General features: G+C 42.1%; 1 protein-coding gene across 1 annotated transcript in view; it reads left to right on the top strand.

Moving 5' to 3' along the window:
• Positions 1-444: 444 nt before the first annotated feature.
• Positions 445-27,135, top strand: part of kitb (KIT proto-oncogene, receptor tyrosine kinase b) — a 51,058-nt gene continuing 24,367 nt past the window's right edge. Inside the window, exons 1-8 of the mRNA XM_060916565.1 lie at positions 445-536; positions 9,936-10,205; positions 15,822-16,106; positions 20,286-20,425; positions 20,643-20,811; positions 20,969-21,155; positions 24,725-24,840; positions 26,573-26,687. Coding sequence (XP_060772548.1) covers positions 479-536; positions 9,936-10,205; positions 15,822-16,106; positions 20,286-20,425; positions 20,643-20,811; positions 20,969-21,155; positions 24,725-24,840; positions 26,573-26,687 — 1,340 coding nt within the window. The 5' untranslated portion in view covers positions 445-478. The remainder of the gene's footprint in view (positions 537-9,935; positions 10,206-15,821; positions 16,107-20,285; positions 20,426-20,642; positions 20,812-20,968; positions 21,156-24,724; positions 24,841-26,572; positions 26,688-27,135) is intronic.

Raw genomic sequence — 27,135 nt, 5'->3', positions numbered from 1 at the left:
TCAAGTCATATACAAGAACAGAGGAATACCAAACAAAAGAAATGGACACCAGTGATGTATCAGCATTCTCATGCACTCCCCTACAGATGAGAGTGACGCAGCAGACCGTCACGTCATCATCCATAACCTGAGATTATACTAAGACTTATTTCTTAGAGCGCGTGCGTGAAACAAGCCGCGTGTTGATGAGCCGCAGCCGGTGACGGAGCCAAAACCGGACACTTCAGCTAATGAGTATCGAGAACAGTTTTGTCCAGATCGGCAGATCAGCGCGCATTTCCGGGAAGCTCCGGCACCGTGCCCGCGTCCGGGGTGCTGCAGGACAGCCTTCAACCCAAAACAACGCCCTCAGAGGCGGAGCGCGAGCTCGGGTTTGAAGAAACCGACACAGGCGCGCGCACACACACGCACGCACGCACGCGGCTGAGAGGACCGAGAGACGCGCGCGCTGTCACACTCCTCGTGCACGGCGCAGAAAATGATGGCACGCGCTTGGATTCTCTTCCCAGTGACACTTTTATTGACTTTCCCAACAGGTAGGAATCAGAAAATAAAACTGTGTGTCTCTGACACTCTTTACCTTTTCAACACTGGGGAATTTATATATATATATATATATATATATATATATATATATATGTATATGTGTGTGTGTGTATGTATGTGAAATATCTTTCTGGATGGTGGTGTAGTGGTTAGTGCTGTCGCCTCACAGCAAGAAGGTCCTGGGTTTCCTCCGGGTGCTCTGGTTTCCTCCACAGTCCAAAGACATGCAGGTTAGGTTAACTGGTGACTCTAAATTGACCGTAGGTGTGAATGTGAGTGTGAATGGTTGTCTGGGATGGGCTCCAGCTTGCCTGTGAGCCTGTGGTGTAGTGGTTAGTGCTGTCGCCTCACAGCAAGAAGGTCCGGGTTCGAGCCCCGTGGCCGGCGAGGGCCTTTCTGTGCGGAGTTTGCATGTTCTCCAGGTGCTCTGTTTTCCTCCACAGTCCAAAGACATGCAGGTTAGGTTAACTGGTGACTCTGAATTGACCGTAGGTGTGAATTGTGTCTATGTGTCAGCCCTGTGATGACCTGGCGACTTGTCCAGGGTGTACCCCGCCTTTCGCCGGTAGTCAGCTGGGATAGGTTCCAGCTTGTAGAACAGGATAAAGCAGCTAGAGATAATGAGATGAGATATATGTGTGCTAAACCTAAACTGTATCTTTCTTTGTCCCTGGTTTAGCTACATCTTTTGTAATATTCATGAAATATCTTTCTGGATGGTGGTGTAGTGGTTAGCGCTGTCGCCTCACAGCAAGAAGGTCCGGGTTCGAGCCCCGTGGCCGACGAGGGCCTTTCTGTGCAGAGTTTGCATGTTCTCCCCGTGTCCGCACTCCGGGTGCTCCGTTTTCCCCCACAGTCCAAAGACATGCAGGTTAGGTTAACTGGTGACTCTAAATTGACCGTAGGTGTGAATGTGAGTGTGAATGGTTGTCTGGGATGGGCTCCAGCTTGCCTGTGAGCCTGTGGTGTAGTGGTTAGTGCTGTCGCCTCACAGCAAGAAGGTCCGGGTTCGAGCCCCGTGGCCGGCGAGGGCCTTTCTGTGCGGAGTTTGCATGTTCTCCAGGTGCTCTGTTTTCCTCCACAGTCCAAAGACATGCAGGTTAGGTTAACTGGTGACTCTGAATTGACCACAGGTGTGAATTGTGTCTATGTGTCAGCCCTGTGATGACCTGGCGACTTGTCCAGGGTGTACCCCGCCTTTCGCCCGTAGTCAGCTGGGATAGGTTCCAGCTTGTAGAACAGGATAAAACAGCTAGAGATAATGAGATGAGATATATGTGTGCTAAACCTAAACTGTATCTTTCTTTGTCCCTGGTTTAGCTACATCTTTTGTAATATTCATGAAATATCTTTCTGGATGGTGGTGTAGTGGTTAGCGCTGTCGCCTCACAGCAAGAAGGTCCGGGTTCGAGCCCCGTGGCCGGCGAGGGCCTTTCTGTGCGGAGTTTGCATGTTCTCCAGGTGCTCTGTTTTCCTCCACAGTCCAAAGACATGCAGGTTAGGTTAACTGGTGACTCCGAATTGACCGTAGGTGTGAATTGTGTCTATGTGTCAGCCCTGTGATGACCTGGCGACTTGTCCAGGGTGTACCCTGCCTTTCGCCCGTAGTCAGCTGGGATAGGTTCCAGCTTGTAGAACAGGATAAAGCAGCTAGAGATAATGAGATGAGATATATGTGTGCTAAACCTAAACTGTATCTTTCTTTGTCCCTGGTTTAGCTACATCTTTTGTAATATTCATGAAATATCTTTCTGGATGGTGGTGTAGTGGTTAGCGCTGTCGCCTCACAGCAAGAAGGTCCGGGTTCGAGCCCCGTGGCCGACGAGGGCCTTTCTGTGCAGAGTTTGCATGTTCTCCCCGTGTCCGCACTCCGGGTGCTCCGTTTTCCCCCACAGTCCAAAGACATGCAGGTTAGGTTAACTGGGGACTCTAAATTGACCGTAGGTGTGAATGTGAGTGTGAATGGTTGTCTGTGTCTATGTGTCAGCCCTGTGATGACCTGGCGACTTGTCCAGGGTGTACCCCGCCTTTCGCCCGTAGTCAGCTGGGATAGGCTCCAGCTTGCCTGCGACCCTGTCGAACAGGATAAAGCAGCTCGAGATAATGAGACGAGATGAGATGAGATTTTAGCAGGCTACCTTTCCTTTCCATCCCCTTGTTGCTGTTGTTAATGGTTTATTCTTACATAAAGCTAACTGGAGTTCTCTGGCTCTTCTACACACTCTCTTGTGGGAAACGACGCTTAACCCCTTGGTGTGTTTGTTATATTTGTCAATAATTGATAAGCTTGTAATTAGAGCCGGAGTATTAAATGAAGTGCACACAGCAATGAGCAACAGGAGAAGTGCGTGTTCCTGTAGCTGGACCAAGGCAACACTCAGTGCGTGTTGGTTTGACTGGAGCTTCGAGCTTATCTAGTTGTGCTTAGCTGTCAGTGAGATTTGCTTATCTACCTGTAAGATGGCCAGTTTTCTCACTTCACATTTCTTAATTTGCATAACTGCAGACTAACATGTCCGAGGGGGATGATTTCGGCAGCGTGGCCAGCAGCAACAGGTGTTGGGCAGGGCAGTCTCTTCACATATCCCTTTTTTAGGGGAGAAATGAGTAATCACTGGCACTCAGTGACAGCTTTTAATATTTGAATAGGGTGATTCAGCTGTATATTAAGGCACAATTCAACAAAATCCATCACCACATGCTATCTACACTGACTTAAAAAAAAAAAAACCTCAAGGAAGGCTTTGATTAATTATCTACTGCATATGTGAAGGAAAAATGCTAAAGGATAACCCTTTTGTTAAAATTGTTCTTGACAACTGAAAACCTCATTTTGCACATTCAATCATTTAAGACGTTTTTTGTTTTTCCACTGGTTTATTGGTTTACTTTCATCCTAAGTGTGCCTTCTGTCAACTTTATGTTGACCTTATCCTGTGAATGTAGCCCACATGACGACTCTTTCCAGTCAAAAGAGAAACCTTGCTATAGGCTTCTAACAGTTATGCAAATGAGAGGATTTTTTTTTTGGTCACAAGTCATATATTTTCTTTAGGATGATGTTAACATAACCTGTGATTAGGCGATCAAGCAAGCGCATTAAATTCAAAGTGTTGCTGAAGGCATTCATGTGTTAAATCATTAGTAATATAGGTTAAGAAGGTAATATATATTTAGATATAAAATGTTATTTACCAGCTGGGAGGTCCATATCGTGAAATAGCGTGACCGAGGCCTTGAAAGTACTGAGCGAGGCCCTCTGGGCCGAGGTCAGTATTCAAGGCCGAGGTCACGGTATTTCACCATACGGACCGACTTTAAGCTGGTAAATAATATTTATTTTTCTCTTTACCAAATTCTAACAGAAAATGAGAGCGCCCGAAAGAGAAACCCGAGCCGAGCCAAGGCGAGCCACCATTTTGAATCCTCATTCACGGCTGTAATGCAAATTGCTTCCTCCTCGGTATACAAGTACACTTCCATGGCAAGAAAAAAAAACTACATTTTGCCGCCTGTGTAGTCCCCTATTTATACAAAATTGAGTCATTCAGGATTCAGCCATGTTTTTGCTCTGCGTTAGCAAGTTACAGGTTTTTAGCTTTCTCCTGAAATGTTTTCTTTTATTTCTTCTTCCTCAGGGTAGTAAAATTTGCTTTTGCTGTGAACATTGTTGTTATCGCTATCCATGCTGTAAAATTAATGCTATTCTCCTGAGAAATGCGACAATAAATGTTGACAAAAATTGCGACTATGTTTGTTGTTGTTGTGAAAGAGCGAGTCGCCAGAGGTCCGTAACTGGGGTCTGTACCATAGGATACTGACCCGCTCGTCAGCCAATCAGAGCGCAGGATTTGATGGAAACCAGACCGCGAAAAAAAAAATATTATTATACATACAGGCCACTTTTTCCATGGAATAAAAACACGTATTCTATTCCCTTCTAGTGGGTTTATTGATGGCATGCAATATTGTTATCATATCACTTATCCTCTGTGTATTACACCACTCTCCCCAATGGAGAATGAGCGTGCAACATTGTTATAATATTGCATGTTGTCAAGACAACACGACTTCACACGTGACGATCCAATGACAAAACTTTTCTCTCGCGCATGCTCACAATCATTTCTTTGTCAGCCAGGAGAGAGAGAAGATGGGGTTAATTCAGTGCTCGGTTTAAACATTGAATAAATAAACTGAAACTAAAGATGCGCTGAACACCTGAAAGGCTGCCAAAGCTTCATTATGCCGTATATTCTTCACGCATATTTACAAGAGAAAAACATACCAATGGACTGAAAAAACTGGAAAAGAGAGCAACAGAGGAAATATGGTCAAAGTTCTACTTGGAGGTGAGGAAAAGTGACGGAGACTTTTACAAGAGGAATTCACTCAGTAAAGGCCTTTTGTTTTGAACAACTGCAATGTGACAATTAACTACTACTCGTCTTCAACTCATTCAGTATCATCATGCTAGCTGAATGGAATATACCTGATATACCACTCATCTCATCATCTCATTATCTGTAGCCGCTTTATCCTGTTCTACAGGGTCGCAGGCAAGCTGGAGCCTATCCCAACTGACTACGGGCAAAAGACGGGGTACACCCTGGACAAGTCGCCAGGTCATCACAGGGCTGACACATAGACACAGACAACCATTCACACTCACGGTCAATTTAGAGTCAACAGTTAACCTAACCTGCATGTCTTTGGACTATGGGGGAAACCGGAGCACCCGGAGGAAACCCACGCAGACACGGGGAGAACATGCAAACTCCGCACAGAAAGGCCCTCGCCGGCCACGGGGCTCGAACCCGGACCTTCTTGCTGTGAGGCGACAGCACTAACCACTACACCACCGTGCCGCCCGAAGACTTTCCAATCCCAGAAAATTTCAAGCTATAGCTTTACCTTTGACACTGGAGACTCTTTCCAGAAATGCTAAATAAATGTCTCCTCACATGTCAGCAATCACATGCATAAAAAAAAAGTTTATGTGGAGTGTCTGTTATACAAGTCGACATGTAAGTTGCTACTAGAGAAATGCTAGAACACTGTTGTTCTATTATATCTACTTACATCCCCAATTCCAAAATGTGATGATCTGCAAATCATGGAAACCCTGTATTTCATTGAAAATAGTACAAACACAACATATCAAATGTTGAAACAGAGAAATATTATTATATTTTTCAGAAAACATGTTCATTTTGAATTTAATGCCAGCAACATGTTTCAGAAAAGTTGGGACAGGGGCAACAAAAGATTGAAAAAGTTGTGTAATTCTAAAAAACAAAACAATTAAGTTAATTGACAACAGGTCAGTAACATGATTATAAAAAAAAAGCATCCCAGAGAGGCGGAGTCTCTCAGAAGTAAAGATGAGCATGGGTTCACTGCTCTGTGAAAGACTGCGTGGGTAAACAGTGCAACAATTTAAGAATAACGTTCCTCAGTGTAAAATTGCAAAGAACTTGGAGATCACATCATCTATGGTACATAATATCATTAAAAGATTCAGAATCTGGAGAAATCTCTGTATGCAAGAGACAAGGTTGAAAACTGACATTGGATGCCTGTGATCTTCAGGCCCTCAGGAGACACTGCATTAAAAGCAGACACGTGTCTGTAGTGGAAATCACTGTATGGGCTCAGGAACACTTTAGAAAACCACTGTTGATGAAAACAGTTCATTACTGCAGCCACAAATGCAAGTTAAAACCAGATATAAAAGATATCCAGAAACACCGCCACTTTCTCTGGGCCCGAGCTCTTTTACAGTGGATGGGTGAAGCGAAGTGGAAAATTGTCCCGAGGTCTGACGACTCAAAAGTAGAAATTCTTTTTAGAAATCGTCGATACCACGTCCTCCAGGCTAAAGAGGAGACGGACCATCCGGCTCGTTATCAGTGCACAGTTCAAAAGTGTGATGGTATGAGGGTGCATTAGTACACATGACATGGCTAGCTTGTACATCTGGGAAGGCATCATTAATGCTGAATGATATATACACCTTTCAGAGCAATATGCTGCCTTCCAGACAAAATCTTTTTCAGGTAAGGTCTTGTTTATTTCGAGCAAGACAATGCCAAACTGCTTTCTGCACATATTAAAACTGCTTGGCTCTGTGTAGTAAGAGAGTCCGGGTGCTGAACTGGCCTGCCAGCAGTCCTGACCTGGCTCACATTTAAAACATTTGGTGCAATATGAAATGCAAAATACGACAAAGGAGACCCCGAACTGTTGAGCAACTGAAACTGTATATCAGGCAAGAATGGGACAACATTTCTCTTTCAAAACTACAGTAGGGTGACCAGATTTCCCGAGTCTAAAACCGGGACGCTTTGCGCGTGACCGTGATACTCGTGCACGCACACGCGTTTTGATGTAAACATGCGCCGGCTCAAACCATGGCTCAGACAGGTGCTTTTATCATTTTGTAGAAGCTCAATTTATCAACATTTCAGAGAATAATCAAGTATTTTGCATGTACTTCTATCACAATTCAGTTAAATTAAGAAAATCAGACAACAGATGTGATGATAGGGAATAGGCCAATAGCCTAAATTTCAACTGATTTATTTCACCTTTGTGAAAACACCAAGAAAATGCATTGCTTGCATATTAACATCAACATTTTATGCGATGAACTTTTTTTTTTTAAACAATAGACTATGCATTGTAACAGGAATGAGCGCATGAGCCTAATCGTTGTCACCTCCGAACCTTTACCCAAAATGCCTCTGTTTAATCTTAACCAGTGTAGGCTATTAACTATTTTGAAAACGTGAACCCTGAGTTGACAACAGCATCAAACAAGTCAAGACAATCTGTGATACAGATTAAAGACAGATGAAACAGATGAAAGACAACAAAAAATGTTTCAGAAACACAGCCACCCCACCCACCCACCCTAAAGAAGATGCCATTTTATTGCATATATTTACATGATGAGTGAATTTGCTCCAGTAGCACTTTATTGCCCGAGAGCCTGCTGTGAAACTGCGAGCAAGTATCGTCAAAATTGGCCCAGGTAATGAGCAAGGCTTTGAGAGTAGGCACGGTCATGCGATTCCTCTCATCAGTCCAGGTGTTGCTCATGAGTGAAAATATTCGCTCAGCTGGAGCATTGGTGCCAGGTAGGCACATGGCAAACTGGCAAAGCTGGCTGACATTGCTGTAAGGAATCTCCCTACTCTTGAAGTGCGCGAACATCTCCGCCCAGCGCTCATCTGTTCGGCATTGTCGCGTCGCGCAGTAGTTGACAGCCGCTAGCGAGAAAAACGTTATAACGCGGCCTCTATATTGCAACATTGTACAAATAGATACATTGTAAGGTTGACTGTGCACACACGCACATGGATGCTGAATTGCTAGAAGCTTTATTGACATCTCGTTGGCTATATATGATCGCTGTAACCGGGACAGTTTGTTAGTGTTTGGTGTAAACTGGGACATTTCAGCTTCCCGACGGATCTTTGTCGGGACTGGGGACACGCAACTCAAAATCAGGACGTCTGGTCACGTTAAACTACAGCAATTGGTCTCCTCAGTTCCCAAACATTTACAGTGTTGTTAAAAGCAGAGGTGATGCAAGGCCAGGGCCGCGTTAACCCTTGCCGAGGCCCTGGGCAGACACACCCCCGAGGCCCCACCCCCGCCTGTTGTCAACTGCGCTCAGCAAATTCACCCCCTCAGACGTGCCTGTCTAACTAGACACAGAAACTTAAATAATGACAGTGGCACAATTAGAAATACTATTGAACGATAAAACTTTATATCCATCAACACCTATTTAATCGAGAAAAAGCAATGGTGAAATAGGCAATTGCATGGTGAAAAAATCGATCAGACATCATGGTTAACAAGTCTGGTTAACTAAAGTTTAGCCTCAAGAAGCCTTTGAATGAGTGAGTCAATGAACAACATGTCAAGAACATAACCTCGGCCTACAACAGTTTCTTTAGTATTCAGAACAAGAACATTCATTTGGTATATAACCGTTCATTTTCATTTTGGAATCCAGGTGACTTTTAACTTGTGAAAACAAAGAGCGATAACAAAGAAAAATATCTTGCTTCTCAGAAATAAATCTCAAAATGTTCGGCTATGTGAAACATTTCATCCTTTCACACACGTAACGTCCCAAACAGCAGTGGCACACAGCTTTGCGCATTCAGTTTGACAGCCATGGGTCAACTTACAAGGGCACTTTCCTATTTTTCTGGAAAGCGAAGTCATTAATTAAATCATTGAACTCAAGCTGGTGTAGCGTGTGAAGACATGGTGGACAGTGATCATATTAACAATGACGGGTGATTTATGCGACGGGACAAGGTGGGCTTCCTTACGGGTGGCGAAATGCATCAAAAATGTTATCAATATGATCAAAACTTCTGAAAATATCATTTCATATTTTCCGATCTGTGGGCAGCACGGTGGTGTAGTGGTTAGCGCTGTCGCCTCACAGCAAGAAGGTCCAGGTTCGAGTCCTGTGGCCGGCGAGGGCCTTTCTGTGTGGAGTTTGCATGTTCTTCCCGTGTCCGCGTGGGTTTCCTCTGGGTGCTCCAGTTTCCTCCAAAGACATGCAGGTTAGGTTAACTGGTGACTCTAAATTGACCGTCGGTGTGAATGGTTGTCTGTGTCTATGTGTCAGCCCTGTGATGACCTGGCGACTTGTCCAGGGTGTACCCCGCCTTTTGCCCGTAGTCAGCTGGGATAGGCTCCAGCTTGCCTGCGACCCTGTAGAACAGGATAAAGCGGCTAGAGATAATGAGATGAGATGAGATTTTCCGATCTCGCTACCTCCGAGGCCCCGGGCAGCTGCCCATGAAGCCCATTAGGATAACGTGTCCTTGTGCAAGGCAGTAGTAAACATGCCCCTGTCCCAACTTTTTTGAAATGTGTTGCTAACATCAAATTCAAAATGAGCATAGATTTTTCAAAAAAACAATAAAAATTTCTCAGTTTCAACATTTCATATGTTGTCTTTGTACTATTTTCGATGAAATCTAGGGTTTCCATGACTTGCAGATCATCACATTTTTTGGAAAGTTTTTGGAATTGGGATTGTATAACACGAAGCTTGCAGCTAGAGCTACTGTCTGAGCCGTGTTTTTAAAGGCTGTATAAACAGTATTGTTTTGTAACGGCTATGAAACACAGTTCCTGCCTACTTCTCTGTGCATACGATAAGAAAGAACTTTACAAATTCTGGGACGAAAAATAGTGTCGTTCTGCTTGTGTGTGTGTGATCAAACTGATAAGGGACATGGATGTGCTTCAGCTTGTATGATGAATTTGATAAGTGAAACTCAACACTTTAGTGCTTCCACAGTACTAGAAACCAGCCTTTTTAACAATCTCTACATTGTTCTCTTGTGCAGGCTTCTTCAAGCCAGTTATCACTCCCGATGTTCCTCACCTGGTCATTCTAAAGGGTGGGCAACTAGAGCTGCGCTGTGAAGACAACACAAGGCTTGGTGCCAACACATTGCGATGGCACCGGGATAAAGGCAGAAGGGTTGAGGGAGAACAAGAGGAAGATGGAGCAACTGTTATCAACCTCACCTCTGTCCAGCCGCAACACATGGGCCGCTATACCTGCAAGAGCACTCAAACAGGAGAAACGAGCTCCATCTACATTTATGTGAAAGGTATGTATGTATTTGCATTATTTGAGACCTCAATATGTAATATACATGTATTTATAGCCTGTTTGACTGCCCTGTTCCTTCCACCCGGTTCTGGGATTAAGCGCTGAATCAAACTAACGGTTGAAGCCACACCTTAGAAAGGATCTAGCTTGCTTTCTCTGTTTTGTTTGATTTAGCTTTAAGTTACCGTTTAGTTTGGTTTGCAACAGGGATATGGAAATACTTCTTTCTATGTAGAAATAGCTGAGAAAACAGTAGGTATGTTAACATTATGGATGTATATGCACTGTCTTGCAAAAGTATTCATCCCCCTTGGTGTTTGTCCTGTTTTGTCGCATTACAAGCTGGAATTAAAATGGATTTTTTGGGGGTTAGCACCATTTGATTTACACAACATGCCGACCACGTTAAAGGTGCACATTGTTGGTTTATTGTGACACAAACAATAATTAAGATGAAAAAACAGAAATCTGGAGTGTGCATAGGTATTCACCCCCTTTCGTATGAAACCCCTCAATAAGAGCTGGTCCAACCAATTCAATTCTTAAGTTAGGGCGCTTTCACACCGCTAGTTCGATTATTTGGCCCGCACCAGGCAGTAAAATTGTTACATTGTAGCATACAGACTGCGTGTGGTCCGCGTTCACACATGCAAACGAACCAAATTGGTCTGAATGACGTTTCGTCATCTTCCGGTGGAAATAAGCGCCAATTTGGACTTTCACAATGGAGCGACACGTTCGCACACTGTTTCTTGCGCTGGTCCTTGCTTTTGATATCGTCAACATTACCCATTTCTGGCAAAATATCCAGTTCCGGAATGAGTTACGGCTGCAGCTGGAGAACAATCTTCGGATATACTGGATTCGCCGAAGGCATATAACGCGTCATTTCAGGCAGAGGAGACGCGCTATTTTCACCAATGCTGTCCTGCTGATGATAAGACAAGCACCTTTCCAAAGACCCACAATGTAGGCTATAGTCTGTTAGCCTGACAAGCCAGCCGGCTTTTACTGTAGAATCTGTTATGTTAATCTGTTAGGTTAATACAGGGCAATCTGAATTTCCCACTGACAGAATGCTGACAGAGCTGGAGCACACGCGTGTGCCTGATGCCGCTGTTTACAGGATGTTATAATGATCACATTGTGTAGATGCTCACATCATTATCTTTATAGTTATAGTTATTAAAATAGTTACTATTCTTAGTGTGGGCAGCCTTTTACATTATATCCAGTGTAGACACACCTCACTTTTCAATGAAAAAATGTGCGTATTATACACCGGTTTTAACAGTAGCCTATGTTGTAATAACAGGAATGGGTTTAAATGTTTTGCTGTTAAATAATAATAATAATAATAATAAAAATAAACATGTACAATAAATAATAAACAACAATAATCAAATGCAGAGGCTGTAATTCAATATGTTATAACGAATGAGTAGTTCGTTTAGACCTGAGTTGGTCCAGGTTTGCGTTCTCACCAGAGGGACCGCACCAGAGGTTGACGTTTCGTGCGGAATCAAGCGGACCGAGACCACCCCTTTTTGGAGGTCTCGGTCCGCTTGATTTAGTGTGCACCCGAGTGTGACTGATGCTTTCACACCGACGAAAACGAACCGAAGTAAGAGCTTTTGGTTCGAATGGACTGTTTAGTGCGCACCAACTGCTGTTGGTGTGAAAGCACCCTTACATAATTAGTTGATTAAGATCCACCTGTGTGCAATCAAAGTGTCACATGATCTGTCACATGATGTCTGTATAAATCAACCTGTTCTGGAAGGACCCTGACTCTGCAACACTATTAAGCAAGTAACATGAAAACCAAGGAGCCTCCAAACAGGTCAGAGACAAAGTTGTGGAGAAGTATAGATCAGGGTTGGGTTATAAAAAATATCCCAAACTTTGAATATCCCAGGGAGCACCATTAAATCCATTATAGCAAAAATGGAAAGAATATGGCACCACTACAAACCTGACAAGAGAAGGCCGCCCACCAAAACTCACAGACCGGGCAAGGAGGGCATTAATCAGAGATGCAACAAAGACACCAAAGAGAACACTGAAGGAGCTGCAAAGATCCACAGTGGAGATGGGAGTATCTGTCCATAGGACCACTTTAAGCTGTACACTCCACAGAGTGGGGCTTTATGGAAGAGTGGCCAGAAAAAAGCCACTGATTAAGAAAACATGTTTGGAGTTTGCCCAACAGCATGTGGCAGACTCCCCAAACACATGGAAGAAGATTCTCTGGTCAAATGAGACTAAAATTGATCTTTTTGTCCATCATGGGAAATACCATGTGTGGCACAAACCCAACACCCTGAGAACACCATTCCTAGAGTTAAGCATGGTGGTGGCAGCATCATGCTGTGGGGATATTTTTTTATCTGCAGGGACAGGAAAGTGGTCAGGACTAAAGGAAAGATGGATGGGACTAAATACAGTGCAATTCTGGAGGAAAACCTGTTTGAGTCAGCCAGAGGTTTGAGACAGGGATGAAGGTTCATGTTCCAGCAGGACCTAATTGAGAATCTGTGGAATAACTTGAAGATTGCTGGACACCAACGCAACCCATCTAACTTGAAGGAGTTGGAGCAGTTTTGCCTTGAGGAATGGGCAAAAATCCCAGTGGCTAGATCTGCTAAGCTAATAGAGACATACCTCAAGAGACTTGCAGCTAGTGTATGTACTCTGTGGAAATTATGTATAGCATTATTTGGATAAGACAAGATTATCTTATCTTAGAGCACTTTAATTCAAAAACAAGAGCAAAACGGGGAAGACTACGATAGGTATCCATTCCTACAGTGGGCACAGGTTCATCAAAATTGGACATTTGAAAATAGGAAAAAGACCAGATTATGTTTTTCCAGACTTTAACTCTGACCGTATCCTCAGATTCCTGTTTCTGGCCAACAGGAGTGGAACCCAACACGGCCTTCTGCTTTTGTAGCACATCTGCTTCAAAGTTCAATGCCTTGTTCACACCGAGATGCTTTTCTGCTCACTATGGTTGTAAAGAGTGGTTAAAAGAGCTACCGTAGCCTCCTAATCAGTTTGAAACAAGGCTGTTCTCCTCTGACCGCTCTCATTTCACCACAGAAGCGGAAGTGGCTTCTCGATGTACAGTACGCCTGGCCTCGACACTAAAAAATCCATGCTTACCCCATACACCTCAGTTTAACATAAACTGATTGATATCACATGACCTTAATATGTATACAAAGTCTAAACCTTTGCTCAGCTTAATAACTTAGCTCAAGCCCCTGGAAGGATCGTCTTTCACGCCATCAACGTATATTTTATTGTTCCGAATTTTAAACTTGCCCAATGTTTTAGTTTTCTGTGGGAGACAACAGCAAAGGGCGAGCACTTCCAGGAATGACTTCATGCTGAAGAAAACATGCAGAACTGCTTTTCCTACTGGATATAATCGAAGTTTTACAATCATGTCAGTTTGAACTGGATATACAGTATATTGTTATATATTGGAGTTATTTTTAACGCTTTTTTTTTTTTTTTGGAAGGCAGTGTTTCCAGATTTTCCATAAAAAGAAAGATGATTGACATGAAGGATTTGACAAGACTAAAATTTCAGTAATATTCCAGTAATAATTACGTTATCCCACCTCCTCATGTAAAACTAATCCAATCCAAATAGGGTTTCAGTCTTGATAAATTACCTACATGTTTTGTATAATTACACGTAAATGCATGTTAATTTAGTAAACCGATAAAGCCAGTTTACAGGAAAACTGATTTGTGAAGGTATAAGTATTGCACATACTATACTACAGTGAATATAAAAAGTGTACACACCCCGTTAAAATGATAGGTTTTTCTGATGTAAAAAAAAAAAGAGACCATGACAAATAATTTCAAAACTTTTCCCACTTTTAATGTGACCTATAACCTGTACAATTCAGTTGAAAAACAAACAAATCTGTTAGGGATAAAAAATAAAAAACATGCAATAAGCTGGTTGCATAAGTGTGCACACCCTTAAACTAATACTTTGTTGAAGCACCTTTTGATTTAATTACAGCATTCAGTCTTTGTGGGTCGGAGTCTATCAGCCTGCCACATCTAGACTTGGCAATATTTGCCCACTCTTCCTTGCAAAAGCGCTCCAGATGTGTCAGATTGCGAGGGCGTCTCTTGTGCACAGCCCTCTTCAGGTCACCCCACAGATTTTCAATTGGATTTAGGTCTGGGCTCTGGCTGGGCCATTCCAAAAGTTTTTTGGGGTCATTGTCATGCTGAAAGATGAAATTCCTCTTCATCTTCATCTTTCTAGCAGACACCTGAAGGTTTTGGGCCAAAATTGACTGGTATTTAGAACTGTTCATAATTCCCTCCACCTTGACTAAAGCCCCTGTTCCAGCTGAAGAAAAACAACCCCAAAACATGATCCTGCCACCACCGTGCTTCACCGTGGGTATGGTGTTCTTTTGGTGATGCGCAGTGTTGTTTTTGCGCCAAACATACCTTTTGGAATTGTGGCCAAACAGTTCCATTTTGGTTTCATCAGACCATAACACATTTTCCCACACGCTTTTGGAAGAGTTGATGTATTTGTTTGCTAAATTTAGCCGAGCCTGGATGATTTTCTTTGTAAGAAAAGGCTTCTGTCTTGTGGCCCTTCCCCATAGTCCAGACATATGGAGAATATGGGAGATTGTTGTCACATGTCGTACGCAACCAGTATTTGCCAGAAATTCCTGCAGCTCCTTCAGTGTTGCTGTCGGCCTCTCGGCAGCCTCCCTGACCAGTTTTCGTCTTGTCTTTTCATCAATGTTGGAGGGACGTCCAGTTCTCGGTAATGTCACTGTTGTCCCATATTTTCTCCACTTCTTGATGACTGTCTTCACTGTGCTCCATGGTATACCTAATGCCGTGGAAATGTTTTTGTACCCTTCTCCTGACTGATACCATTCAACAATGAGATCCCTCTGATGCTTTGTAAGCTCTCTGTGAACCCTGTCTTTTGCTGGAGGATGCAACAGAGTAAATGTCTGAACTTTATTTGGGGTGAATCAGAGCCATTTTAATTGATGGCAGGTGTGAACCCAAAAAGACTGAATGCCGTAATTGAATCAAAAGGTGCTTCAACAAAATATTAGTTTAAAGGTGTGCACACTTATGCAACCAGCTTATTGTACGTTCCCCCCCCCCCCAACAGATTTGTTTGTTTTTCAATTGAATTGTGCAGGTTATAGATCACATTAAAAGTTTTGAAATTATTGATCATGGTCTCAGGTTTTTCTGATGTAAAAAAAAATATCATTTTAACGGGGTGTGTACACTTTTTATATCCACTGTATACTATACCGGTACTTAATGCTATATGCTACATTTGGCTGGTCCATTACAGACTGCTTAGTCAATGACAGCAGCAGAGAATACTGTCTATAGCACTTAGGCTTGTGTCCAAGGCTTGAGAGTTTGTCCAGTTGAAACTGTGGTTGATTTGTTCGCTGAGGAGCACGCTTTGAAAATGCACTACCATAATGTGATACGAGTGAATGGTGTTTTATGTCCTTATAGATCCATACACCAGAGAAAATGTGTAATAAATAAGCCTTCTTGTTTTTTTTCCCCTCCCTGACAGATCTGGAGAGCGCATTTGTGCGCTCCATGGTGAACGGCTTGCTAGCGAGAGAGGGCGAAGACTGCACTTTGCCGTGCTTAGTGACCGATCCAGCCGTGACTCGTTTGTCTCTACTGACCTGTAGTGGCACCGCTGTGCCAGCTGGCCTTTCGTTCACGGCTGACCCACAGAAAGGCATCATCATCCATAACATCACCAAGGCGTTCGACGGATGCTATGTTTGCACTGGTCTCATGGGCGGAACGACGGTGAAATCAAGCCAGTATGATGTGAACGTGAGACAAGGTCTGTCAATATGCTCATAGGAAGAGAAAGACAGAAGTGTAGTTTCGATTAAAAATACACACCCATTCCAAACACATTCGCTCCATGGCTATGCCCAAAACATCTCATCTCATCTCATCTCATTATCTCTAGCCGCTTTATCCTTCTACAGGGTCGCAGGCAAGCTGGAGCCTATCCCAGCTGACTACGGGCGAAAGGCGGGGTACACCCTGGACAAGTCGCCAGGTCATCACAGGGCTGACACATAGACACAGACAACCATTCACACTCACATTCACACCTACGGTCAATTTAGAGTCACCAGTTAACCTAACCTGCATGTCTTTGGACTGTGGGGGAAACCGGAGCACCCGGAGGAAACCCACGTGGACACGGGGAGAACATGCAAACTCCGCACAGAAAGGCCCTCGCCGGCCACGCGGCTCGAACCCGAACCTTCTTGCTGTGAGGCGACAGCGCTAACCACTACACCACCGTACCGCCCCCAGGGATGTGCTGTTATAGGAAAATAATCAGTTACAGGGTTCTGTAATGCAACCACGTACCACCCTGAATTTAACTCTTTTCCAAGAATAGCATGTCCTGTTTTATTTCTCAGACATATACAGTACAGAATGGCATTTTATCTGTTTAAAGTTACGTTTAATGCTGTGGAAAATCCTTTAAACAAGTTAGTTTCTGCTATCGTTGATGCTCTAATCCAGGGGTTCTCAACCTTTTCAGCTTTGAGGCCCATTAAAAAAGATCCCCGATTATTTTGGCTCATCTATTCTATTAGAATCTAATAATCTATTGTAAAGTGTATTAATGGGATGCGACATCACTCCCTGTTCCAGATGAGAGCCCAGGAATTAAATAAATGCAATAAAAACAAACTGTTTTTAATTGTAGGTATTGTATTTAAAAAACTGTCTGGATGTGCCAGAAGCCAGATCATGCATGCAGGGCATTCTCAGCCAAAAGGGATTAATGATCCAAAAGTGGAGTCTGGCCCATTAACACAAGAACTTATTGCCATGTTTGTGTTCAGCAAACAAGCAAGTTATTAAAACCAAGAAGTTCACTCAAAAGAAGTGGATACAGAAACCACTCAGTGGGATTAGATCCTTACACGCCAACAAAGAAGGATTTTTCCGATGAGTTAGAAAATGATCCATCCGTTGAGATCCCTGACATCTCAAACTCCCTGGTGCTGCAGACATCGTTCTACACGGACACACAGATGAAAACCTGGAAGAGCATGGAGGAGTACAACTTTTTCTATGTGGCTGGTGGGTTAAAGATCTGGAGATCAGGACACTACAAGATAGACAGCAGTAGACGGATCTAACTGCAGGAAGAGTGTTTATTAGCAGGCATGATATTTACATAAGCAAACTAGAAAGCAGGATCATAAAGCAGAGTATTTAAACAGCGTTATAAATATGGCTAAAAACAAACATGACCATGATAATGATGATACTTCGGAAAGCCTTTGTGAAAACAGTTTCCGTATCTGTGCGCCAGGCTCAAGCGCGCAAAGGCGTGACAGTCAAGTCACCTACTGTGTGACCACAACTTTTAGCTCACGTGTATATCGCCACCAAAATGCCTCATTTTCATCGATAACCCATCGCAAAGCAACGCAAGCTGTAGTGTGACCATAGCTTAATGAGGCGGATGTGACGGTGGATTCAATCCAGCAATTGCACCCTACTACGAGTAAAAAAATAACTTCAATTTGAAAAAAAACCTCGCAGCCCACCAGATGGTGCAGTGGGCCACGGCCCAGTGGTTGAGAAACCCTGCTCTAATAGATATAAACATTTTAGCTGTTACAGAGAAACTGCAAAGCCCTCCATCATGAAGATTTACATATGTTGGAAAGATCTAAAGTTACAGTTTTACCTTTGACTGCTACAAAGCACTGACACTGGAGACTCCTTACAAAAAAAACCGTTAAATAAATGTAAATTACGGCGGCACGGTGGTGTAGTGGTTAGCGCTGTCGCCTCACAGCAAGAAGGTCCGGGTTCGAGCCCCGGGGCCGGCGAGGGCCTTTCTGTGTGGAGTTTGCATGTTCTCCCCGTGTCCGCGTGGGTTTCCTCCGGGTGCTCCGGTTTCCCCCACAGTCCAAAGACATGCAGGTTAGGTTAACTGGTGACTCTAAATTGACCGTAGGTGTGAATGTGAGTGTGAATGGTTGTCTGTGTCTATGTGTCAGCCCTGTGATGACCTGGCGACTTGTCCAGGGTGTACCCCGCCTTTCGCCCGTAGTCAGCTGGGATAGGCTCCAGCTTGCCTGCGACCCTGTAGAAGGATAAAGCGGCTAGAGATAATGAGATGAGACCATGTATGTTGTTACCATAGAAACAATAACAAAACCGGAACTATTGTCAGAGCTGCTGTTATAGAAGAATGTTCAGCGCCTTCTTTGACCAATCAGAATAAAGAATTTAACAGTGCTGTGGTATTAATTAAAATACAACCCCGATTCCAAAAAAGTTGGGACAAAGTACAAATTGTAAATAAAAACGGAATGCAATGATGTGGAAGTTTCAAAATTCCATATTTTATTCAGAATAGAACATAGATGACATATCAAATGTTTAAACTGAGAAAATGTATCATTTAAAGAGAAAAATTAGGTGATTTTAAATTTCATGACAACAACACATCTCAAAAAAGTTGGGACAAGGCCATGTTTACCACTGTGAGACATCCCCTTTTCTCTTTACAACAGTCTGTAAACGTCTGGGGACTGAGGAGACAAGTTGTTTAGGGATAGGAATGTTAACCCATTCTTGTCTAATGTAGGATTCTAGTTGCTCAACTGTCTTTGGTCTTTTTTGTCGTATCTTCCGTTTTATGATGCGCCAAATGTTTTGTATGGGTGAAAGATCTGGACTGCAGGCTGGCCAGTTCAGTACCCGGACCCTTCTTCTACGCAGCCATGATGCTGTAATTGATGCAGTATGTGGTTTGGCATTGTCATGCTGGAAAATGCAAGGTCTTCCCTGAAAGAGACGTCGTCTGGATGGGAGCATATGTTGCTCTAGAACCTGGATATACCTTTCAGCATTGATGGTGTCTTTCCAGATGTGTAAGCTGCCCATGCCACACGCACTAATACAACCCCGTACCATCAGAGATGCAGGCTTCTGAACTGAGCACTGATAACTTGTGTCGTCCTTCTCCTCTTTAGTCCGAATGACACGGCGTCCCTGATTTCCATAAAGAACTTCAAATTTTGATTCGTCTGACCACAGAACAGTTTTCCACTTTGCCACAGTCCATTTTAAATGAGCCTTGGCCCAGAGAAGACGTCTGCGCTTCTGGATCATGTTTAGATACGGCTTCTTCTTTGAACTATAGAGTTTTAGCTGGCAACGGCGGATGGCACGGTGAATTGTGTTCACAGATAATGTTTTCTGGAAATATTCCTGAGCCCATTTTGTGATTTCCAATACAGAAGCATGCCTGTATGTGATGCAGTGCCGTCTAAGGGCCCGAAGATCACGGGCACCCAGTATGGTTTTCCGGCCTTGACCCTTACGCACAGAGATTCTTCCAGATTCTCTGAATCTTTTGATGATATTATGCACTGTAGATGATGATATGTTCAAACTCTTTGCAATTTTACACTGTCGAACTCCTTTCTGATATTGCTCCACTATTTGTCGGCACAGAATTAGGGGGATTGGTGATCCTCTTCCCATCTTTACTTCCGAGAGCCGCTGCCACTCCAAGATGCACTTTTTATACCCAGTCATGTTAATGACCTATTGCCAATTGACCTAATGAATTGCAATTTGGTCCTCCAGCTGTTCCTTTTTTCTACCTTTAACTTTTCCAGCCTCTTATTGCCCCTGTCCCAACTTTTTTGAGATGTGTTGCTGTCATGAAATTTCAAATGAGCCAATATTTGGCATGAAATTTCAAAATGTCTCACTTTCGAAATTTGATATGTTTTCTATGTTCTATTGTGAATACAATATCAGTTTTTTGAGATTTGTAAATTATTGCATTCCGTTTTTATTTACAATTTGTACTTTGTCCCAACTTTTTTGGAATCGAGGTTGGAGTACATGCTATTTAGAAAGCATCAACAGTGATGCATTTAATACTTTAGAGACAATACTTGATTCTGTGAGGTGTTGTATTGTACCGTGTGGTGTTTTTTTTTTTTTGGATGTGTAGTTCCAGGCTCTGTACCAGTAATAAGTCTATCCAAATCAGAAAGTGTGATATTGATGAAGGGCGAAGCGCTCGAGCTCATCTGCAGCACCTCTAACATCAACCATGACATCCATTTGATGTGGAGCTACCCTTCAGGAGCGGTAAGATCCCTGCACATTTTATATCCACATACACCTATTTTAAAACACGAATGTTGATACTGAAATGTCTGCAAACGTGTCAGTGAAAGAGTTCAGAAATCCATTACAAAATAAATCTTCGATGGTTAATGATAAAGTTCACTATGAAAGTTATTTCAGGATAAGCTAGAACTCAGCTGCGTTTTCCTTTTAACCTTCTGATGTCTTGTGGTTTCAGAATGCACTGGAGTCACATGCCTCTCACATCCTGCCTGGTTCCTGGGGCTACAAGCGATCATCCACCCTCTGGATTAGCTCTGCCGGGACGAACGACTCTGGAATTTATATCTGCCAAGCCCAGAATGAGAAGGGTGTCTCCAATGCCACCGTTCACCTTGATGTTTACGGTTAGAAACACTAGCCAAAGTTTTCATGTGTTTTTCAACGCAGTGTTGTTTCCTAATATTACACACAAGCCGAATTAACCACAAGTCGGCATGTATATCTTTGTGTTTTAGCCAAGCCTTTTACAGACTGGTCAGATATTATGTTGGTATGTTACAGAGCATGGATTCATTAACATAACTGAAGGAGAGAACAGAGCCATGGACGTGCGAGAGGGAGAGAGTCTGACACTGCGAGTAGAGATGACCTCATACCCCAAGCCAAATGCTGCATACTGGACTTATAACAACCAACAGCTCAAAAACACCTCTGAGCACGTTATCACACTACATAACCAGCAATATAGGTAAACACACCTACATACTTTTTTTTTAACACTATTTTTGTCTTATTTTTTAAATTCCATGACTAAATCATGTTCACAATGGGACGTATTCAGAGTTACTGAAACAAGCAAGTGACTTATCCAAAGTGTACACCAGGAAAGATATTTATACTCAGAAAATGGCTACAGAGGTTGCCAGATTTTCTTCACTAGAATCCTCTGTGACTTGGTTTTCCAACAGAATCCAGACGACCACTTTTAAAGACAAGCACAAGCCTTTAAAGCTGGAAAAAAAAATCACGGGATAGAAAATGCGGACTGAAGAAGGAAATGTCTCTAAATGGAAGACCGTTTATAAATGAAAAATTAAAAAGGCTAATATTGCTGATATATAGATGTACGGAAGCCGAGAGAGGCCCTTCATATAATCTTTTTTTATTCACCTTGTTATCCCGAGATAACGACATAATTAATTCAGGATCTCGAGAAAACAACACAACTAATTCGAGATCTCGAGAAAACAAGACAATTATTCCGTGATCTCGAGAAAACAAGACAATTATTTCATGATCTTGAGAAAACAGCTGAGATTTCTAGCAGAGCTGCGCCCCCTGTGGGTCAGACAACGAAGACTTAGAAATTGGCGGACATGTAACAGAGCAGAAATGGCTTTTTACGATGCCTTGAGAGAGAGGGGGGTCCCAGAGGAGAACATCATCCCTTATTAAAAGACTTAATGCAATCTCTCCCTGTGTCAACCCCTGATCAAAATATTGCCTTATTAGATGATCGATTATTCCAGACATTCTAATGACCAAAGTTGCGTCTATACAGAATGAGAAATAGCTCCAAAGTCAGCATATCACAAGTCTCTTGGCGCACCTGAATGAACCATTTCTCAGCTGTTTACTCGAGATCATGAAATAATTGTTTTGCTTTCCTGAGATCTCGGAATAACGGTTTTGTTTTCTCGAGATCTCGAATTAGTTGTGTTGTTTTCTTGAGATCCTGAATTAATTATGTCGTTATCTTGGAATAACAAGGTGAATAAAAAAAGGATTATATGAAGGGCTTCTCTCGGCTTCCGTATAGATGAGAAAATGGCAAGCATTAAATTAAACATCTCACAGCAATCTAGATTCTTGCAAATATATTGCTGCATGAATAATCATAATTAAAATGAACCCATTAACCAGAGCTGCTTTAATTTAGCAATATGGCTTTGACCCTCATTATTCAAGTTACAAAATAGCACTTGATCCAGCACATCCTGTGAGAGTATAAGTTATTTTTTCACAGTTCAAAATTAATTCACTAGAGCGGCGGCTACAATTATCAAAGACGGTCCATAATTATCGAGACCTTTTCAGATTTACCAATAAAAGACAATTTTACAAAGGTGAGTTTCAGTTACAACAGTTATTATTGGTTAATTAAATCAACCGGAAGACCCGCCTTGCCCTTTGATCTTGCCACCTGATGACACAGGTCGTTACCTGAGATGGAGATTTTTTTCACACGATCAGCAATTTGAGGAAAGCCCGGACGTTATCATCGCAGGTAAGCATGGTGGAAAGATCATGGACATGTTTTTACTTCTAAAATTCACCGATATTTCATGATCTCCTTGTCGAAACCTACTTTGTTTCTTACTCTTTCATTCAACAGTCGCCATTTTGTATCTAAATGCATGTTTGAGAAGTCACGTGAGGTGTCGATAATAGTGATCACCTTCACCGGTGTCCACCATTATCGACACCCTGTGGGATTAAGTGACATTTACAACTGTTATGGATCGATCTTTGTGTAACATTGTTGAAGTAGATGAAGTACTTAAAAAAATAAAAGTGCGGTGATTTATCTTTTTTTTTCTGATTCATAACAGAACGGAATGTTTATAGAGTATTTGGAATCCGATTGCAATAATTAGAACAGAATTAAACTCCTAGCATATAAAAAATTACATGCTTGAAATGTTCAGATTTTTCTATTCCATTCAGAAAATTATTATTATTATTATTATTATTATTTTTTTTTTTTACAGTTTGTTGTAAATATCTACCACATATTACAATATCAGTCGACATTTTATATTTTGGTTCGAGGAATGACATGCGACCTTTGACCTGGATTTTCATGTGATTACAATGTCAATTCCCTGTTGACATTTATTGGTAAACGACAAAACTAGAAATTAATACAAACAACGACGAACGATTAACAAAATGTGATCTACGAAAATACTTAGGAAGTGGGTAGGAAGTGGAACAAAAAGATTTTCTGACACAGGTTCAACATTATCAGTTCATTTGTTTACAGTCATTAGAATTACTTCCTCGTTTACATATGCACCGATATCCATATATTTATATAAAATAGATTTTGTACCAAATATAAGTCTATGTAAAACAAATTTTAAATACAAATTATGTTTTGTTAAACTAATACTACATACTGATTTTTATTTTTTTCATAAATAATCACCTGGGTGTCGATAATTGTGGAATGGTATCGATAACTGTGGACAAAGGTGTCGATAATTGTGGAAAGGTGTCACATGATCTAATACACGATCTAAGTCATCGGGAAGCAACTCATTTTTTTTTTCCAGTGGAAGTTTGAGTAATTATTCATGCACAATTTATGTATTGAAAGTCTTTTCTACTTTTGCAACAGCCAAAAGACCATTAAGGTGTCGATTATTGTAACCGCCGCTCTAGTTTGATTTACTTGATACAGGTTTTGAAGGATAAGCTGACCAAGCACTCATTTGCTACTTTTACAGTGTTGTTTATAAGCATCCATCCATCCATCCATCCATCCATTATCTGTAGCCGCTTTATCCTGTTCTACAGGGTCGCAGGCAAGCTGGAGCCTATCCCAGCTGACTACGGGCGAAAGCCGGGGTACACCCTGGACAAGTCGCCAGGTCATCACAGGGCTGACACATAGACACAGACAACCATTCACACTCACATTCACACCTACGGTCAATTTAGAGTCACCAGTTAACCTAACCTGCATGTCTTTGGACTGTGGGGGAAATCGGAGCACCCGGAGGAAACCCACGTGGACACGGAGAGAACATGCAAACTCCGCACAGAAAGGCCCTCGCCGGCCACGGGGCTCGAACCCGGACCTTCTTGCTGTGAGGCGACAGTGCTAACCACTACACCACCAGGCCGCCCCTGTTTATAAGCATATATGACATAATTAATTACTTAATTAATAGCTACAAGACTACAATGTAAGTTCATATTAAGAATCATGAGTAACTGAGACACACCTGTGTTTTATTCGAAACCCCCCCCCCCCCCCCCATGTGTTTAACTCTCAACTAACATCAGAATGTCCAAAATTAAGCCTGTAATTATGGGGTCTGAATACCGATGTGCACAATTATCAGTCTAAAATCAACTCTGACTATGTCCGTGTATCTGCTTGCTTTTCCCTCTCATGAGAATATTTGTATTTTACTGCATGCTACAAGAGCGCTAACTCAAAAAGAGCGCTGTGCTGCTGTAATTGTTGTTTCATTCTTACTCAGGACGTTTTTCTCGAGTACAATAATGTTATTAAAATATTTCTAGGTACATCAGTGAGCTGAAGTTGGTCCGTGTTCATGGCTCCGAAGGCGGCATCTACACTTTCTCAGCCAGTCACGATTATGCGTCTGTCAATAACTCATTCTTCGTCCATGTCAATTGTGAGTTAAAGAGGAAAGGAATGGTGCAAATATGTTTTCTTCTCTTCTCTTCTCTTTCATCCCATCCTGTATTCTGTTTTTTTTTGGCATCTGGGAAAATACTATAACCAGAGTATACAGTTGTGGTCAGACGTTTACATACAGTGACATGAATGTCATCTTGGATATTTGGGCTTTCAGTAATTTCTTTTCTTTGAACTGTTCTTTTTCTGTGGCAGAATCATTGTACAGCATACAGCTTTAATTTAAAAAAAAGACACTAGAATTTGGTGCATAAGTTTTAATTTTCTTTTGATTTTCTGAAATCAACACAGGGTCAAAACTATACATACAGGGTCAAAAATGTACATACGCTCACTTAGATTATTAATTCAGAGGTGCTGAAACTTCCAAAATGTCTCTTATCTTGCCAAGGTCTCTTAACTTCTTGTTAGTGATCATGATTGACTACAGCTGGTAGCTTCTCTGTGCCTTCATAAAAAGGGTTTGTTTACAGCACTCATTGGATTGACCAACACACAATACAATGGGAAAGTCCAAGGAGCTCAGTGCAGATCTGAGAAAGAGGATCGCAGATGTACACAACTCCAGAATGTCTCTTGGAGCCATTTCTAAAAAACTGTAAATTCCAAGATTGGTTCAAACGATTGCATCCAAGTTATTGTGAGGTGTAGTCACTTTGCCAAGCCACTTTGCTTCAAGAAAACCCAAACTGTCACCCTCAGCTGAAAGGAAATTGGTTTGGATGGTCAGGAACAACCTGGGAACCACCATGGCACAGCCCTGCCATGAACTGGAAGCTGATGGATCACTGTCTACAGTTCAGATCACCTTGGACTAAGAGGCTGCTATCCAAGAAATAACTCCCTGCTCCAAAACTGACACCTTCAAGCTTAACTAAAGTTTGAAGCTGACCACACGGACAAAGAAAAAAGCCTTCTGGAGGAAAGCTGTATGGTCAGATGAGATAAAGATTGAGTTGTTTGGCCACAATGACCACCATGTACAGAGGGACACTGTACCAGCTGGTGGTGGTGGTAGGATCATCATGCTCTGGGGCTATTTTGCTGCCAGTTGAACTGGTTCATTGCACAAAGTAGATGGAATAATGAAGGAGGAGGACTACCTCAGAATTCTTCAGCATAAACCATCAGAAACTTGAACATGACTTGGGACTTACAACAGGACAATGAACCCAAACACGCATCAGAGCTGGTTGTGGAGGATAAAGCAGGCTAACATTAAGCTTCAAACAAGTCCTGACTTCAATAATATATGGACCGTGCTTATAAGTCGAGTCCATGGCAAGAAAAAAAAATTAATTGAACTCTACCAATTCTACCATGAAGATTCATGAAATATCCAACCAGAATTCTGCCAGAAGCTCGTTCATAGTAAACAAAAATGTTTGGTCAAGGTGAATCTTGCAAAGAGGCATTTACCCAAATATTAGGTGCGCTGTATGTATATTTTTGTCCCTGTGTTGATTTCAGAAAACCCAAAGAAAAGTACAACTTGTGCACCAAATTCTAGTGTTTTTTTTAATTAAAGATGTATGCCATACAATCATTCTGCCACAAAAAAAAGAACAGTTCAAAGAAATTACTGAAAGCCCAGATATTGCCATGACACTCATATCCAAGATGACATTCACGTCACTGTATGTAAACTTCTGACCACAACTGTACTGTATGTACCTGCAATGCACCCTTCCCCTCTTTTTCCCAATCAGGTAAGCCGATGATTGTTTCTCAGGAGGGGCCGATCGATGGACAGGTGAAATGTGTTGCATCAGGATACCCTGCTCCAAAAATATCCTGGTACTATTGTGAACCACGACACACACGGTATGATTCAAATGTGATTATTAGACTTAATATAAAATTGAAGTCATCAGTCAAAATCACTATATTAGTAGAAAATAAAAAAATAGGTACCCTGTGAGTACATGTGGCTACTGCTTATAAATAAAATAGTTTTCTGATCCCATGTCCATACAGTAAATATAGCATATATACAGTTAGGTCCATATATATTTGGACACTGACACAAATTTTGTTTTTTTACCTGTTTACTGAAACATATTCAAGTTATAGTTATATAATGGACATGGACGTAAAGTCCAGACTTTCAGCTTTCATTTGAGGGTATCCACATTAAAATTGGATGAAGGGTTTAGAAGTTTCAGCTCCTTAACATGTGCCACCCTGTTTTTAAATGGACCAAAAGTAATTGGACAATTGACTCAAAGGCTATATTTCATGGGCAGGCGTGGGAAATTCCTTCGTTATGTCA

This window comes from Neoarius graeffei, chromosome 3 (genome assembly GCF_027579695.1).
Source record: "Neoarius graeffei isolate fNeoGra1 chromosome 3, fNeoGra1.pri, whole genome shotgun sequence".
In the NCBI taxonomy this organism is placed as follows: Eukaryota; Metazoa; Chordata; class Actinopteri; order Siluriformes; family Ariidae; genus Neoarius; species Neoarius graeffei.
The sequence above is the reverse complement of the archived record's forward strand: the minus strand, read 5'-3'. Positions and strand labels throughout refer to the sequence as shown.